The sequence below is a fragment of the Drosophila subpulchrella genome, chromosome 3L (assembly GCF_014743375.2).
Source record: "Drosophila subpulchrella strain 33 F10 #4 breed RU33 chromosome 3L, RU_Dsub_v1.1 Primary Assembly, whole genome shotgun sequence".
Taxonomy (NCBI): domain Eukaryota; kingdom Metazoa; phylum Arthropoda; class Insecta; order Diptera; family Drosophilidae; genus Drosophila; species Drosophila subpulchrella.
Window position 1 is genome coordinate 28,712,043 of NC_050612.1, and position 18,337 is coordinate 28,730,379.

Below are 18,337 nucleotides of genomic sequence, written 5' to 3' on the forward strand. Positions count from 1 at the left end.
AGGGTCTTTTCCAGGAGCTGACTTGCTCGTGCATTCAACACCACTCCAAATCGAAGAAGAAAAGAGCCTTATACCTACATATTTGCAAACGGGAAATTTCGTTAGCAGATATTTTTGCCAACAGCCATTTACGCAACTTGAGCGACAGATAAATCTAATTAGCAGGAGTCGACTTGGCTGAACCCTGGAAAATTTGACTTTATAAGCTGAGCTTATGAATGATCCAGAAAATATTTAACAAAAATTTCCAAGTCATATATACCCTCTTGATACCTTTTAGTTGATGCCAAACGCCGATGATTGCGGCATACACCAGTCATAATGAACATTATTTTCACTTATTTTTTTTATGAAGATTTCATTTTCAAATTGGATTCTTGAACTTGTTTAGACGGAGAATTAATCTTGATAAAAACAAAATTGGGGTCTGATGGGCTTTCTAGGCGTGCTTTTTAAGCAATAAATATGAATTAGGTTCTGATCCAACTTCAAAAGGATTTTTTTAAGATACTAAATCTTTAAAGACAGGATAAAAATTTGTTTTAAAATACATTACAATTAGTCTTTAATGATCATTTAAAAGAAGTATATATTTATATATATTAAATTTACATTTTTAAATTGGAAAATGAGTACAAGAGTTCATTAAAATTAATTCAATTGTGTTTACTAAACATATAGATACTAAATAAAGCCAATGCAATTTTTAAATTTAAAACCAAATCAGAATCTAAAGATAACTACTTAATTCCTTTATGTCAGTATACTTTTAGGCATAACTGTGAAGCAGTACTGTAGATACCCAAAATTACTTAGTGGCGCCACTGAATAACAACAAACTTTCTGTAGGTTGTATATTTTAAAATTAACCATACGCCTTTTAGGTATGCAACATATTTGGTAACAGCGCCGTAGGTATATCATATTCGAGGCTTTCTTTTTAAATGTGACTGAGGTAAAGGTATTCTTTTTTCGGAACCTGGCTACAAAGTGGCATCAAATCTGTAACACAAGTCAATTTGTCCATGGCAGCATGTGTACATTTTTCTTTATTTAAGAGCTCGTGGACAAATATGTAGGTCAGACCTTGGGCCTCGTCTAAGGTTTCACAAGGAGATGATGAGGGTCACCTCATTTACCCAAAATAAATAATTGGCCAATTTTCCCAGTGCTTTCTTCTCCAAATTAATCCAATCGAAGCATAACAGGCGCCGAAGAAATGACAATTTTCCGCAAAATAAATAAATAAAGCCGTGATGCATTTTTTCTTAATTTTTATTTAATTTCAATATTTCTCTTTTGACATAACAATTCATTATTCCGTCTCAATCATTATTAGAGTAGACATTAAATAAACTAAGAACTAAAGTTGATAAAAAATCATAAAGAAATAAAACTGAACAAAATCATAAAAAAATAAAAAGCATACACAAATGCATAATAAACAACATGTCACAAAACAATTTTCGCTTTTCTTTTCATCTCTTGCCAATTCTCAGTGCTCTCTCTTAGAGGAAGTATTTTAGATTACAAATAGTGTTTTAAGGAGATGTTACAACAGAGAGCTCCGAAACTCGTCGTGGACAGGCGGTCTGGAGTGCATTTACCAAAAGTGTGGGAAAACAATATCATCGAACTCGAATTACATATAGATAACACAAGAAAGCGAACACATTAGCTGGGCTCTCCATTCGATTTACCCTTCTTAAATGCTGATTGGCCCTGCCTGGCAGACACTAAAAACACTTAGACTAGGTTAGGTTTTTTTCTGGTTCTTGGGAGAGGAAGGATTTGGGTTAGGATGGGATTAAGCCGGGATCTGGGATAGGGATTTGGGGTGGTCTTCTCTCTTGTCCTTGTCTTAGTTCGTTTCGCTAGTCGCCTTGATTTCTGGTTTTGGGTCAGCCAGGATTTTCTCTGCTTGGGGTTCAACCTTTACTTTCACCTCTTCGGAGGCTGCTGGAACGGGTTCAACTTTAGATGTGATCTCTTCGGAGGCAGCTGGAACGGGTTCGGCCTGTACCTTGACCTCTTCGGAGGCTGCTGGAACGGGCTCGGCCTGTACTTTGACCTCTTCGGAGGCTGCGGGCTTGGGTTCAACCTCGGGGGCTGCGGCCACAGGTTCGACCTTTACCTTGACCTCTTCCGAGGCGCCTGGAATGGGATCGATCAGGGTTTTCACCTCCTCGGAGGCAGCAGCTTCGGGCTTAACCTCCACTGGAGACTCAGCATCGCTGGCTTCGCGTTTCTTGTGTAGTCTTCCCGGCAGATTCTGGGTGCACGAGCATGGGCACATGCACTGATCCTTGGGCGCCGAACCCGTCAGCACCGAGTGAAGGCTAAAGGATGCACCCGGCTGAACGCCCAGCGGGAAGGGATCGATGTTCGAGTGTTGGTTTATCGAATTCTCATCACAGTTGGAATAGTACTCCTGCGGCAGGATCACCACGGGCATTAGTGCGATAATAGCTCCCTTGGGGATCTTGTCCGGCGGATAGAAGGCCGGCTGGCCAGGGGCCTGAGGTATCACCGGCAATTGGGTCAGTGACATGGCGTTTATTATGCTGCCGAAGTTTGCTTGTCCATTGAAGCCGGAAAATTGTTTGTTAAAGTCAACGGAGGCGGGATTGGGATAGGAGTTCGTGGTGGTGGTGGTGCTTTTGGTTGAGGTAAGGGTGCTTTTCGATGAGTGCGTCTTATCGGCGTTACAAACACAGGACTGATCGCTGATCGATATCGATGGCACATGCAATGGGGGAGATGGACGTGGCGTTACTTTGGGTTCAACGTAAGTGGGTGGAGGTCGTGTCACGGGTTTGTACGGAACAGTCACGGGTTGTTTGGGGATAACCACGGCGGGGACCTGTGGCGTATGGTATTGGACTTGTGGCGGTGAGGTAACCACCACCTTTTCGAAAGGTCTTGGTGGAGAGGGTTCATAACGAATCGGAATGGGAGTCTGTTTAGGGGTCGGAGTCGGGGTCTTGGTCACGTATTTCGGAGTCGGGGGTGGTGGTGGTAGGTACGTGTGGTTTTCAATATTACCCGTTGTCACTGGCGGTGTCGTAACGCTCTTATGTGGCTTATCCTTCTCAATAATGATAGCCGGGACCTTTGGCTTTGGCTGTACGATCGTCGTCGTTATTTTTTGGGATGGCGGTTGTGGTTGAGGAACAGGAGCGGGAACGGGAGCATAGGGTTTCGGAGTGATTGGGATAGAAGGAGGAATATAGGTTAGTGGTGGCTTTGTCGTTACGGGTTCTTTCTTAATAACATAATCATTGTTGTGTTCGTAATTCGGCTTAAAAACTGATTTTGGTGGTTCAATGACTTGTGAGTAGGATGGAATTGGTTTGGAGATTTTACCCGGTTGCTGAGGGGGCAGGTAGCCGGGCGTTTCCTTGTCCGAGTAACGGGGATCGTTGGGAGAAGGTCCTGAAATTTCCGGTTTTCTTTTAAGTATCAGTTTGAGGAAGTTACCTTTAAGGTGTCTTACCTGGTGGGCCGGGACGAGTGGGGCCGGGGGGTCCGGGTGGTCCGGGACGAGTGGGACCGGGTGGGCCGGGAGGTCCATAAGGTCCAGGACGGGTTGGTCCAGGTGGGCCTGAAATATTTTTCAAAAAGTTAGTAAACATGTTTATTAAAGAACTTAATTTTTAACTTACCGGGTGGTCCCGGAGGTCCGAAAGGTCCGGGCTTAGTAGGTCCCTTGGGTCCGGGAGGTCCTAGAAGATTAGGATACAGGTTGTTAATGCTAATAGTTTCCATCAAAAGTTCCCCAAAACTTACCAGGTGGTCCGGGTGGGCCGGGAGGACCGGGAGGTCCGTTAGGTCCGTTGGGTCCCTTGGGGCCTGAGAAGCGGTTTTAAAATTATAATAAAAATGTTTTTAGATTATATATCTAGCAAGGATTCTACCGCCAGGTCCCTTAGGTCCGCCTGGGCCGCCGGGGCCTACACCGCCGCCGTCTCCTTTGCCGCCGTTGCCGCCATTGCCGCCGTATCCGCCCTCGGGTCCAACAATATGGACATATGGGGGTGCCGGGGGTCCAGTGGGGCCTTCAACGTGAACATATTTGCCCGAATCATCGTGATAATACCGACCATCGTTAATACCTGTCAGCCAAAGTCGTAAAATATGAGTAATTGTTCTATAAAGAACTCTTCTATATAAACTCACCGTTATAGCGTCCGCTGTTGTCGTTATATTTACCGTTATCTAGAGGGTAGATTTTAAGATCATAGAAATCGTTCGATTAGAAACTGTGCAGTAAAAAGTGTTCTTTCTACATGCTCACGATTTAACTACAGTTACTAATAACTACAAATTAAACAATATATTAACTACAACAATGGATTTTCTAAAACTGGTCTACATAATTACATAACATTAAAGTACATTCAAAAGTTACGTGCTAAACGATCTAGGCCGTCACCAAAAAATAAAACAAGTATCATAACAACAAAGCAAACAAGTAGAATGGAATTAGTATTAAACTATGGGTTTAGTTAGGGGATCAGGAGGATTGCCGAAAACCAAATTATAGTAAATCATAGGTATTAATTGTTAGTTGCAGTTATAGAATTGATTAATAGGCATTGCTCAAGCAGGTTTTTTTTTACTTTTTTCATGTGCCGTGTAATTATTTTACAATAAATGTGTGTACTTGTGTGGGTGTATCTGTGTGTGGGTGTTTTTGTGTGTGTGTGGGTGGGTGTTGAAGTGAAGAATCGGTGCAAGCATGGGTGATATAACTGTGATTGGATCTCAGCCAAATGAACATGCTGAGAAACAGATTTCGTGATCAAATAGGTATTCTCTTTTTTCTTTTCATTCAATAACTTTTTTGGTGCAATAGGGATAGAAAGTGATAGGAATATATATATATAGATTGGGATTGTGCGCTCTTGGGATTGGGTGCTCTGATAAAGGATAACTAAAAATCGAAAAACGTGCCCTAGCATTTTGCCTGACTTATAAATGTGTGTGTGTGTTCTTTTTGGGAAAATTGCAAGGTAAAAATATTAAAAATTGGGTGTTTCTTGGCTGAAAATAAACGAAAAGTCCTTAAAATAGTTTAAAGTTTAAGTAAAAATTATTGTAAAATAGACATACGTTTAAGATTGCTATCTTACAAACTAGAAGCCTTGAAGAGAGAAATTTGAACGAACTGATCGCGCATTAGGGTATGAGGCACACTTCGATGTTTTGTATTGGGAATTGAGTAATATCTTGTTTGAGGCTACTTAATAATCCGCTCCACATCCGCAGCTCGTTCAAATTTTGCTCTCCAAGCGTAGAGAAATCGTTGGAGGGCTAACCTGGATGATATGGAATGGCCCCAGGAAAACCGGTCTCTGTCTGCGTGTAGGTGCTCGTGTAGGTTCCCTCGTTATCCGGACGATACTGACCGGCACTGATTCCGAAACCACTTCCGGTGCGATCACCACCGCCGACGCCGCCACCGTTTCCGGTGGTATAGCGACCACCATTTCCGGTGGTGTAACGATCACCGGAACCGACACCACCACCGTTTCCGGTGGTGTATCGGTCACCAGAACCGACACCACCACCGTTTCCGGTTGAGTAACGATCGCCGGAACCGACACCGCCACCGTTTCCGGTAGAGTAACGATCGCCGGAACCGACACCGCCACCGTTTCCGGTTGTGTAACGATCGCCGGATCCGAAACCGCCACCGTTTCCGGTTGAGTAACGATCACCGGAACCAATTCCGGAACCGCTGCCTGTGCCAGTGCGATCGCCATCCTGATAGACCGGTTTTCCTGAGGCTCCTCCTCCCGCGCCGACCGGACCCAAGCCGCCGGGTGGTCCCGGAGGTCCCTTCGGTCCATTTGGTCCCTTGGGTCCATTGGGTCCATTGGGACCACCTGGCCCGTTGGGACCACCTGGCCCGTTGGGTCCGAAACCGCCAACGCCTCCAAATCCTCCATTTCCACCGAAACCGCCGCCAGAGCCGCTGCCTCCATTGCCTCCATTTCCTCCATTGGGTCCAATCACATGCACATAGGGATTACTATCCGGCACGTACTGGCCATCATCTAAAAGGACACAAACTTTGCAGTTCCCGATCCGTAGATACCGCTTATAGCTCATCGCTCACTATTGCTGCCCGGTAGCAGGGTGTTCACCGAATGGAAGGACGGCGCCTGATCGCCGGGATGGCTGAGATCCGAATGACCCTTGTCCGTGCCAAAGATCCCCGTGCCCTGGGGCACCAGCGGACCGGTGGGCGGGTGGATGGGCAGACTCTTCTGGTCGGAGCCCTTAAGCACAATTGTGTTGGCCGAGAACGATGGTATCGCATCGTTGCTACTGCCCTTGTTCTTGAACTGGAAAATATGTATGACGGGTAAGAAGGGTGCTCCCTGGAGGGGTTCCTGGTCATTTTTCAGAATAATATTACAATATATATAATAATACATTATAATGATTATAATTCCAGAAATTGACCAGTAACTTCGCAGGGAATACCCCTGAAACCCTTACGTCTTCGAGGAAGAATGGAACCCCGTGTTGGGCGCCATTCGCAAACTTTCCACACCCAATGGGGAAGTACAGCTCCTCCCACTGCAGCAGGATGCCCGGCAGCGAGGGTCCACCGTCGGTCTCGTTGTACAGATGAGGCGGGAAGGTCTCCACCGGCTTCTCCGGCTCCACGGTGCGGTAACCATGGGCATCGGCCACATAGTGTGTTGCCCGGAGCAGGTGGTAGGGATCGATCAGGCCGTAGCAGCCGTAGGTAACCCCATCGGGACCTCGGGTCTCGTGATGGAAGTTGCCTGTCTTGCCGACATCGTAGCCATATCGATAGGCATCTTTTGGATGATCGTGTTCGTGTCGATTTGGTTGGGTTTTTTGGTTTTGGTGGGGTTTTATTTGTTTGGTTTGGAAGAGTAATGTTTAGAGTATAACGTTTTTGTTGGGTGTTTTGTTTTGTTTATTTTTATTGTAGTGCTGTGAAAACCTGTAAATGGTGTGTTTATATAACCCTAAGACTCTCGACTAACTCTGACTGTGACCTAACATCATCTAAAGGGCGCTGTAACTGAAAGTTTCACAAAGAACCTAATCAGATGAAGTTGTTTTTAAGAAAATGTTGGTGTTTGTTGTGTGCTGTTGTTGGTTGGGTTTTTTAAATCTTTTTTTTCTGGTTTTTGGTTGGAGTAATCAATTTTGAGGTGGTGAGGTAGAGTTATGAGTATGCGAAGCATTTTTAAAGAGGTTTCATGTAGAACTTTTGGCCACTGAAGTACAAATGCCTACATAAAACTGTAGAAAGAAGTGTATATTTATATGTAAGAGAAGGAGAAAGTAGCATAGGATAAGAGAGAGAGAGAGAGAGGTATAGGTAGATGGTTGATTGATTGTTGAGCGTGTATATATTTACAATTTGAGTATAGCTACGACGCATACTACGAGTTCTACTGGGTGAGTTTAGTAAAGCTGCTACGGAGGTATATATAAATGAATATATATAGAAGGGTACTACAATTGGTTGTTGTTGTTTCGATTTTGGGGTATTGATTAATTAATGTAAGTTGGTTGAACTAACAAAAGGGGTGGGAGGGGTGGTAATACAAATACTTACGACTAAGGTACTACTAACAACTACGATAACAGTTGGTTGGTCAATTTAACTACTTAAATGGTATATAAATAACAAAAACAAGGACTAACTAACTGCATGGATGGGTCGTATAAAAAATGGATGGGCAGTACAAAATTCGACTGATTTTTTACATAGTTAATGGATTGGGATTGTTCTAGTTTTACTTTTTGGATGTTTTCTTATTTTTTTGTTTTTTGAATGGATTAAAGCAGCTTAGGTAGACACGGATAGTAAAATTGTTAAACGGGTTCACTTACTTGTGTCAATGTTTGACGAATAGTATTGACGGTTCGTTGTCTTTTGGTCGTCGATATCGAGAATAAGACGACGGTTCTGTTCATCGAACTTTGCAGAGTAGACGCATTGCATCAAGATGCAAGCGACGGCCTGGAAAAAATAGTGAGAAAACAAACGAAGGCGGATGATTAATGAAACTGTCTAGCGAAAAACCCCAAGAAATTACAGTTGTCAAAAGATATTTGTCACATTCAAGGCACGCCCCCACACGGCGAGCTACTATAGTATCTCAAAGATTTAAGTTGTTTCTCGGCTTGGCTAAATTTGCATACTTCGTACAGAGATGAGTCAAGTGTGTGAGCTCGTTTTTGGTTATTTGTATCTCCAACGGGCCGACGGCCAAATCATCAGCCATTTAGATCCGGTTCGATTCGAAACCAAAGCGAAAAGTAAAAAACCAAAATAAAACCGTTCAACGATTTGGCTTGCAAAATGTCAAAGGCATAATAATCAAATCACAACGCATTCTTGGCTCACTCGTCAAGTGTTGACGGTCTTTTTTAGCAAACTGGAACTGGATTTCGATTTCGCCGAACATGCTAATTTCCCAAGATTTGTCACAGTCAGAAGTGGCGTCAGAAAACTGAAAAACTAGTTGGCTTCCACTGACAGTAATGGACAATTAGCTTAGTTCTAAATGCACTGGCTGGCATTCTGAGTGGCAGCAGCAAATCGATTACCATTTGGCATCAGGTTTCAGCTCTCAACTGTCCCACATAATCGTTGGATCATTTTTTTTTTTGCGCCGAAGATCTCTGCCTGAGTATCTGAGATTACGAAATTGTTTCGATCGGTCGATTTGCATAAATTGCCCATAGAATTAACAAAATCAAGCTAAGTTCCGGCATTGCCAAGACTTCCTTATATAAACGAGTTCTTTTACGAAACTCATTTAACCCCATCCTAATGTAGAATTCATTAGTCGAGTCATAATTCTTAAATATGTCGCTAAGTTCGTAGCCGAAAACGAAAAAAATCAGGTGCGGAAAATGACCTTCGCTTTATGCTAAGCAATCAATTCGGTTTTAAAATTTGATAGATTCGTTCGCAGCCAAATTGAGCCTCCATCTCTTCGTCGAGGGTGTGTTCGTCTTAAGGTTAAAGAGGGATTGCAGTAATTAAAGGCGAAACAATGGCATTTTATGGTTAGCACCCGCCATAGATTCCATCTATCAATGGCTGCGATAAGGTCAATAATTTTGAGTCTTTGTGGGTGCAAACAAAGTAGAAACCAAACCATGTGAAGGAAACCAAAAAAGAACAAATAAATGCGGCGACAAAACAAATGAATTTCTCATAAAACAAATTTATTTACCTATCGCGGCCATCAAACGGTTCGAGATTGAGATTCAGATTCCAAAAGGCGAAAACGCACAAAAATATGAAATCTCATTAATGCAAATCGGTGGCTCGACGGATAACTGTCTTTTGATTGGCATATCTTCAAGTTTAAATTGTTGCCAAATAGCCTGCTCCAAAATCTCCACCACTGATCAACAATACAGAAATTTGGATATCCAAATTTCGGAGTCCATAAAAAATACATTTTCGTTTTTAATTTATTGTGCCATGATATCTAGCAGCTGCTGACAACAGAGGTCGTTTCCATCTCACCCACATAGGCGAAGCCTCAGGCCAAGTTTTTCATAAATAAAAAATTTGTTTTTTCCTCTTTCCCCATTATTTTTTCTGGAATTTCGCATTGCGTGTCGGCTATGGAAAAACTGGTGGTTAAATATTACAAAAGTTTTTCATTATTAACGGTCCTTATTGATTTTCAACTTATTATGGAAGTTGATTGCGTTTGCAACTTGGTCTTTCACTCATGGGAAACTAACATATTGAGTAAGTATATCTAGTTAAAGTCAAGGAAAACTATTTTCGTTGTCATGACGGAAAAAGTGAAGGATTGATTGATGTGGTTTGTTTTGGGTTGGTAAAGTGGGGAAAGGAGCTAAGGAATTGTCAATTAAGTAAGTGGATAAAGAACTTGGGTTAAGGGGAAACCATAAGTTGATCAGAAAGGGCTGGAATGGTTTCTTAATTATAGTTATATCTATTTCAAAGATTGACCAATCTCTTTTCTTCAACGCCCCCTAAACTTTACCCTTATATCATTACTGGGATAGCCCGAAATCTGACAAATTCATTTGTTACTGGTAATTAGGCTCTCAAATTGAGTGAAGGGGCAGCCAAGCCCGCTTTCCAGCTGCTGATCGCCGCACAAAGCCGCACATCAATTGCCAATCAATTAAACTCTGAAAACAACCAACGAATGTGGGCCAAAATTTATGTATACAGACGCCGTGTCGATCATAAAAGAAGTGCGAAGAGGCGAGTTTCGCGTTGCGAATGCAGTAAATCAATTCCAAGTCGCATAGATCATGCAAAAAAAAAGAAAAACCGAGTGGCAACTGACGTTGTGACCCAAAAAACGCATATAGCATATAGCAACGCCTTGAGAACCAAAGCGTTCTATGGGCACTACTTGTATGCACAATGAGCCAATGCATCTTGAAGAGTTTTGCATAACTCACCGTCGACAATTTTTATTTTATTAATCGACTTCTTCGCACGCATAAGTCGCTTGTTTCTGTTGCTGTTAACATGATTTCGTGTAAATCTCGGTTTTCATCATCATCAGGCTGATCATCATGAGCATCTTGATCATCGTCAGCCGAAAAGTAACCGGTTTAGTCATCCCCACACTTTTCGCTGAAGTATCTTGACTGCTTTTGCCCTTTGGCGGTTGGAGCGAAACTTTTTTTTCGTGTAAGTATTTATACTTTTCAAGGTCGGTCTTTTGCCGGCGGCCAACGAATTGAACAAGAAAATCTGTATGTTTATGTTTTCTTTTTTATAAACTTAAAAATCGAATTAAAAATGCAACTGACTGCGGGACGGCGACCTTAATCGATGACATCTTTCTTGTTTTTTTTTTGGGATGCAGTTTTGGGTCTGCAGGGAATTGTGAAATTTCTCTTCAACGAAAACATTGTTGGGCAATTTTGAAATGTGTGTTTCAACACGTAAAGCGTAAACTCCCCGCCAAACATTTGCATAGAGGATGAGATAAGAAAGAGGGCTATAAAAATGCCTAACAAACATTCATGAGCCTACCCGGTAACAAGGAAAAAAGTTGCCCCCAGTAACAAAAGAGTTATTAGAACCTGGATAAGACAAAATGAATTTTGATTCGTATGAAAAAATTTCGGGGGAACGGGTATAACCAGCTGTGGGCGATGGCCTTTTCGGTTCGGATTTTCCAGTTAATCCAGACTCGAATTTAATTAGCGCCGCATCTAGAATTCTTTGAGAGCAGAACAGTGCTAATGAGTTTCAGTCCCCATCGATGGATAGACAAATGAAATTAGCCAGGTTGATCTCAGACAAAGCTGTGAATTTGTCCACACAAATGTATCTCATTAACTTTGAATGGCTGTCAGTGAACTTCCACTGGACTTGTTCTGATTTATTAAAGCAATTAAGAAATAAACCGTTGGGCTTGGTACGCTCGAATACTCGAACATCCCGAATGACATCATATTATTTTAAAAAACTTTTACTTTCAACTTTTGGCATTTGGCTGGCAGCTTAATAAATACTTTTTGTATAACGTTTTCGTTTTTACTTAAACCAAACCCGAAGACTTCCTCTATCATCGCCTCCATATATATAAATCGCCATAGCTGCCGCCTTTGGCGATTGTCTCTGCTAATCGCCGACTGGCGATCAAGACCAAATTTGCATTTCTAGATTTTGAATTTTAGATACACACATCTCTCTTCCCCTTTATATAGATTCCATATTTAAATTGGCCATAGACATATGCCAACAAAGGAGGTCCATAAATTAATGGGAGACAAAAACAAGACCTTTTGGGCCTTTAAATATCGAAAGTCACGAGGGAAGCAGAGAAATAGTAAAACTGATGAGCCATAAAAGTGAATGGGAGTCGATAAAGTTCCCTGAACTCTTACGTAAGGTTGTTCTCGGTAGAATTTTGCTCAGCTCGAAGTTAATGAACTTTAACTTTAACTATTTTCCTTGGGCCCTTACAGCTTTGGCACACACATTTTTTGCATCCTAGGAAAGGAATTTATGGAATGAAATATTCCTAAAGCCCATAATTTCAGCCCAGAATTCACCCAATTTCCCTACTAAATTCTTTCATGTTCTATTTAAATTTTTCCTTTTCCTCTTGTAACTGTAAAGTTTTTACTATTCGTTTGACATGCTTAACGCTCTATTTTACAACCAAATAAATGCCGTAATTTATTTCAATTGCCTATAAGCCAGCCAACTGTTTGTCATGCCAAACTCGACTTTTGCTACTCCATTTTATGACTCAACTTGCCTACTGAGCGATTAAATCTCCTCGAATTGCAGTTCATACAAAAAAAGTGTGGAAGAAAATTCCGCGGACTCTTTAAAATTCCGCACAACCAGAGTTGAGAACAAATTTATAATAAAATGTACTGTGGACCGGGGCCAAGATGAGATGCCCTGTCAACGCTTTGCCGTTGGGCATTAACAATATTTTTCGCCCCCGACTTCTTTTTTTCCTTTTTTTTTGTGGGTTTTGGCTGGCTCTGTTTGTTTTCCCAGTACGTGTCTGGCTGAAATATCTTGCCCCAAAACAGAGGCTTAAGCCGCAGGCCACGGTAATAAATTCCGAGACCCAAAAGCTTAACCCCAAAAGACCAACGAGGATGGGGTCGTTTTGGCAGGTGACAGAGCGCCAGACTGAAACCATTTTTTCTATCCCAAATCGAGATAGTATCGCAGCTCACTTAGAGCATCATTACGGCACCTTGGGGGAATTTGGAAGCTCATAAAACCGCAAGCCAAAAAAAAGAGCAGTCACAAGCTTAAAAAACAATTAACAGCTTTGGATGAGTATTATCTAAGATATCATCTAAGAATTCTTTGGCCATAATCGAATTAGCACCCTTGTGTGATGGTCTTTCCTAATGAAGCGAGTCCTTGACTCACCATTTAATTTAACTCTTAACTTTCGCACATATAATATATGGCTCCCTTGGGCAAAAAAAGAACGTGACAAATGATACAAAAATCGAATTTGCATAATGCAGACAATAACAAAGTCCGCAATAATTTAAATTTAACTCTCTTCCTCTCGAAATCTTAGTTAAATACCCCCAGATATTTGATATTTTCGGTAAACAACCTTTTTTCCTGCTGCCACATTTTTGTACGTTGACTCGTCTTCTACCTTTGACTAAAAACAACACATTTTACGAATATCGATTCGATTTGAAATGACAACAATAAAAGCCAGCAGAGTGAGTAGGTCGAAAAAAATTCCAGTCAAATAAAAAACTGGGCAATACTTTTGCTTTTGCGTTGTGCGGTAAAACAAACAGAATACGGCTGCGTTTGCATCGGATAGTTACGAAATTGCCGGTATTTGTATTTGTTTGCCCAGAAAAATGCCGGTTGTCTATTATTATTATTATTACCCACCGTTCACCGCACTGAGTTGCCTTCGAGCCCAAACTTTGGCAAATAAAGCGAACGAAATAGTTATAATTTGACCCGGACTTGTTAACGCTTGTTTAGCGAGGAATTCCGTCTTAGATATCGGCTATGAGCTCTACAAATATTCTATATGCAGTTTTTTTTTAGCCCAAAGCCTTCAAATTCGGTTGCCATGCATTCATTATTCGTTGGCGATCAAACAAACGAAGCAGACGCTTCTCACGTATTTATTTGTATACCATGTTTGACAATATTTTTAGCCAAGTGCTAAATGTTATTACAAAATAAGAAATGAAAAACCATTTAAATTGGCAGCCGGAGGCCAGCTGAAGAAATCAATTTTAAATAATCCAATATCCATTTCAAAGGCTTTGATGGGGCCAATAAAACTTTATTGGCCGACAAAGAATATTTTTAACAATGTGCTCATTTAAAAGAATAGTTACTATCAACTTACCATGCAAAGAGCTGCACGCGCCATTTTGCAACGAATTTTAGGGTTTATTTGACACAAGAAACGCCAGTAAATATTTAGGTATTTTGAATTTTCTCAATGGAATAAACTCAGTTATCCCTTTTCCAATCTTGAAAAAGAAGAAAATGTTTATTTTAGTCGAATTTCAGCGAAGGCAGGCAGGCACACAGTTTCACACTATTAAGATGGGATTTTGGCAAATATTCCGTCTTGTTTATCCTTGCAATTAGTACAGTTCGCTTGAGTTGGCTGGGATTGCCATGGATCACAAGTTTTGGGATGGTGTTATTTTAGTATTTACTTTTAGGAGCCTAAACTAGAGCTCATACCGTGGTGACCGATGTGGACGAACTGAAGATGAACGCATCGGGTCTTAGCCATATAAACAGAGGCAGACGCGAGACAAAAAGGCGAAAAAAAGCAGCTCGACACAAAAAGACTAAAAATCGTACTTGAGAGCAGCTCCTAACCAACACAGAGACCTGGCTCAAAGTGCGTGAGTGTGTGAGTGGAACGAGTTTGCTTTTTTCGCCGGATTCGTTAATTTATTTGGCCAAGCGCCGGAGAGATGAGCTCGAACTAAGCCACCTCGGGGACCCGGGTCGTATACGTGATATATTGATCACTCTCTTTGAATCGATTCGATTGGTTTTTGTTTTTTCTTTTTTGATTCTCCCGCTCGGAAATCTCTAGGATCCTCTGCTTGCGTGTCTGAAGAATTTAAGTTCACTTTCAGGTTCTTGGGGGTTCATTAATATTTAATTTATTTATTCTCTTTTATGTTTTATTGTCTTGCGTTTTTGTTTGTTCAAAGAACGCTTTTTGTCTTTAATTGAAAATTCGAGTTTTTCGTGTTTATTTTGATTTAATTTTATCGTTAATCGAAGAGTGATATCTTAGCTATACATAGATAGAATGTTGTTTCTCTTCTGGCTCCCGCCGTTGAGGTATTATATATTGCTAAATATTATTTAGATGGTTTATTGATTTGATTAAAGCTCTGCAAAAAACCAGGTTTGAAGCACGATTTCCGTATATACTCATTTTTCTTCCTGTGTATGCAAGGGGCATAATTAAAATAAATTTGCAGCCATTGATCACAAATGAGCCAGAATATAGATAGATAAATATTTCTAAATCTTGAAATGAACTCACACAGTAGCCAAGAAATTAATCTCTGAGATCACGAACCCAATGTCAGATTGGATTACCAATCCATTTGCCATAATTCAGACACCTTTTCATTTAGTTGCGAAACGCTTCCGTTTGATGATCCGCTTAGTAGAATGTTTCTCAATTCGTTTTTTGCATTTATTTTTAAAGAGTTGCTGACATTTAAAGCAAAATTTTGCGGATTAAAACGGTGGACAGCCAGAAAAGGGGAAACAATTTCAGCTAAATACGAAAACTTGGCTTGCTCTTGAATGCAGCAATTGACACAGAAAATAATCAGCTTCTTCGCTCTTGGACATTAAACAGGATGAATTTAATGGCAATGCTTAAGTCAAGGCCAAAACCCACCGACTTAAGACAATGTATAAGTATTTTCGACTATAAAAACCAAAACAAGTAAGGGAAGTGGAAGTAAACATTTAAAAACGAAAGATAAATACTCTCAAATTAGTTCTAAAAACACGAAAATCAACTTATAATTAAGTCCTTGTATTTATTAGTACAATTTTCCCTTAGTAACCTTTAATACAAATATTTAATACATAGCTAAATTAATAAATTTAATATACCCTTCTTAAAAAGGGCGTTTAAAAGAATCGAAGATTGGCCCAGCATGCAACCGTCAAACGCAGCTGGTGTCTTTTTTATAAAATATGTCTACGTGGGCTTAGTGAAAAATAAAAAAATATATATTTTAAACAATGTGCCATCGGCAATATTAAGCAAGGATGCATAATAAAACTTAATTCCCTCGACTAACACAAAAAAAGAGTCAAAAACTTAAATGCATTCTCAAAATTCCTTTTACATTACCGGCCAAAAATGATAACCTTGACATCGCTTAGTAATCAGGGTATATCTATATCCTACCAAGCCTTCGACATTCTCAAAGCATTTTTTAAATTTTTTGCCTTACTTTTCGCAGCTTTAAGTTGACCGAAAAAAAAGGAAAAACAAAATGAAACATTTAAAACACGGTGCTTTTGTTTTGCTTTAATTTTATTTCATATGTAAATGCATTTTTGACAGAGTTTCATTGACTGTAAAATTATTAAACATAATTTCGAGATAAGTCGAGAAACAGCAAGTGGGCAAAGCAATTTAAAGGCAGTGAAAAGGCACAAAGAAATTTTACATATTTAAATTGGGCTTAATCGAAATTTTGGCTCTGTGGAATTTAAATAAATATATATATATATACCTTTTTTGCGAACTTTTAGCCCACACAAAATTTAATTTTTATGACCACAACGAGTCACACAATACATGAGTTTCTTTTTTTTATTTGGATACGACCTTTGAGAGAACAAAACCCCAAAACGAAAAACTTTTAGCAATCATCAGTCGCAAAACAAGTTAAATTTTGTTAATCAAATTCATATGCCTGCAAAACTATCAAGAAATCAAAATTATAAATAGAAATATACGTTTTTAACAAGCCCAAGTCAAGTTGGATATGAAAACAGGCACTAGAAATGAGCAACTTTAACCCAAGATCAATATTTCATGCGAATAAAAGAATCCGAGGCGAGTGAGCCACGCAATGGCCAACATTTTTGTGGTAGACAGAATAATGTACATACGCTGAGCACCAAATTTAGAAAGCCTACAAAAAAAACCCATTTGACAAAATACCAAAAGTCAACGCCTCTGACTCGAGTCGATGAGATGATATGTCGAGATGGAGAATCGTTACCATAAATCGTTCAGTTGAACGGCTTTGCTCTACAGCCAATGAGTCATGGGTGCGCAGGGCAAGTCCCTTGATCCCTGGCCATGTTGCATGTTGCATTCGATGATGATGACGACCTTCACATATCTGATATTAACGTGCATCCCATACCCGTACCCATACCCATCCCCATTACCAACAGCTGCTTCCTTCTTCACGCTGCGGCACGCATCGATGCTTATGTAACCGAAGTTGAATGACTCTTGCCATGTTGCCCTTGTGCCATCTCGGTCTCAAAAATAAATCAACTATGAAATCCTGATCTCCCCCTCTCGATGGTTCTTCTCTGGACTTTAATTTTTTTCGATTACAAAAAAAGAACGCCCCTGTAATCCTTTAATGTCAGCCTGCCGTTGAAAGGAGTCGTTTTTTCAGGGCAGCCTAAAGTGAAAGGCAAAACGTACGGATGCGTCACAGATGCAAAGGCAAAGATACATTTACATCCGCTTGCAATTTTCGCAGAGTTTAAAGGCAGCTGGGAATTAAGCTGAGAGACTTCAGAATCATTTTGTAATTATTTCATGAAATTCCTTTTGGAATTTCTCAAGAGCAGCCACTCTTTAAATATATTTAGGAAGTGACGATTCGCCCCGCTAGTTTCTGCTTGAATTTCTGGTAGTTTCTTGTTTCTAGACGAACCAATTTCGCATGATGTCATTCAAGGCGTTTCATTAAAAATGCATTAGTCAAATTTGTAGTAATCAAAAGAATACCAGGCCTATGATGTGATTTTGTACGAATACAGGAGCGGATTTTAAAGATCAGTTTCTATAAGTTTGTAGTTTTACTAAAAAAAATGGGTAATGTAATTTAAAAATAAAGAAAATTGAACAACTATATTTAAAACCTTAAACTATATACGTTTGATCATGACACTATATGATTATGGTTTTCTTATATCTTTCTATCCCAAAAGTGTTTTAGTACCCTATAAATGAAAAAAAGCAATGCCACAAGCATTTAATTTTCTAGTAATATAGAATAATAATATTGCTTATTTTATAAATTTATTTTATATTTGAACCATTAACTTTTAAGTAATTGTAATTGCTTATATTATTTTTTTTAAGTATTGTAATTGGAGAAATCATGAAATGGCGACCAAACGATACCATAAATCCGCCCCTGTTCGCAGCACTGGTCATCGAAGAATACGTGAGAAATTCTCGAGAGTGAAAAAGAATTCGCGGCCAATTAAGATTTAGAATAATGCCAAGACAAATGACGACCGGGTCTGCCGGAGTGACGGCTAGTAATTGTCTTAGGCATTTGGGCAGAAACCTAATCCGCTTGGCCATCTTATCAATGATATCAGACACCAAGAACTTGTTTGGCCAAGGTAGAGGTTGTAGTAGCAGCTGTTAACATATAAACAAATCATTTGCATACAAAATTGTTGCCAAATACCAAGAGAACATTAAAATCTCTTGTATCGGGGAGTTAATTCGTGGATGGGGGGATTACTTCTTCAGAGGGTGGTGCGCATTGCAAGGTCGGACATGGTAAGACAAAACTGTAAACAAAT

At 40.2% G+C, this 18,337-nt stretch overlaps 1 protein-coding gene across 5 annotated transcripts; it reads right to left on the reverse strand.

Annotated features, from left to right (window-relative positions):
• Positions 1-1,267: 1,267 nt before the first annotated feature.
• LOC119553534 (collagen alpha-1(I) chain) lies at positions 1,268-14,253 on the reverse strand. Of its 5 annotated transcripts, XM_037863964.1 has the most exons (14): positions 14,237-14,253; positions 13,890-14,016; positions 7,891-8,020; positions 6,511-6,839; positions 6,125-6,353; positions 5,322-6,062; positions 4,180-4,218; positions 3,918-4,115; positions 3,790-3,852; positions 3,666-3,725; positions 3,497-3,604; positions 3,367-3,435; positions 3,046-3,124; positions 2,643-2,726 (listed from the first exon to the last, which is right to left on the reverse strand). In XM_037863964.1, the coding sequence occupies exons 2-13, from the start codon at positions 13,911-13,913 to the stop codon at positions 3,093-3,095; spliced, it is 2,022 nt and encodes a 673-aa protein (XP_037719892.1). In that variant the 5' UTR covers positions 13,914-14,016; positions 14,237-14,253; the 3' UTR covers positions 2,643-2,726; positions 3,046-3,092. The 5 variants fall into 5 exon arrangements, with proteins under 5 accessions (XP_037719888.1, XP_037719887.1, XP_037719889.1 ...); XM_037863961.1 differs by having other exon boundaries at positions 2,425-2,726; positions 3,046-3,435; XM_037863962.1 differs by lacking the exon at positions 2,643-2,726 and having other exon boundaries at positions 2,942-3,124.
• Between the last annotated feature and the right edge of the window lie 4,084 nt (positions 14,254-18,337).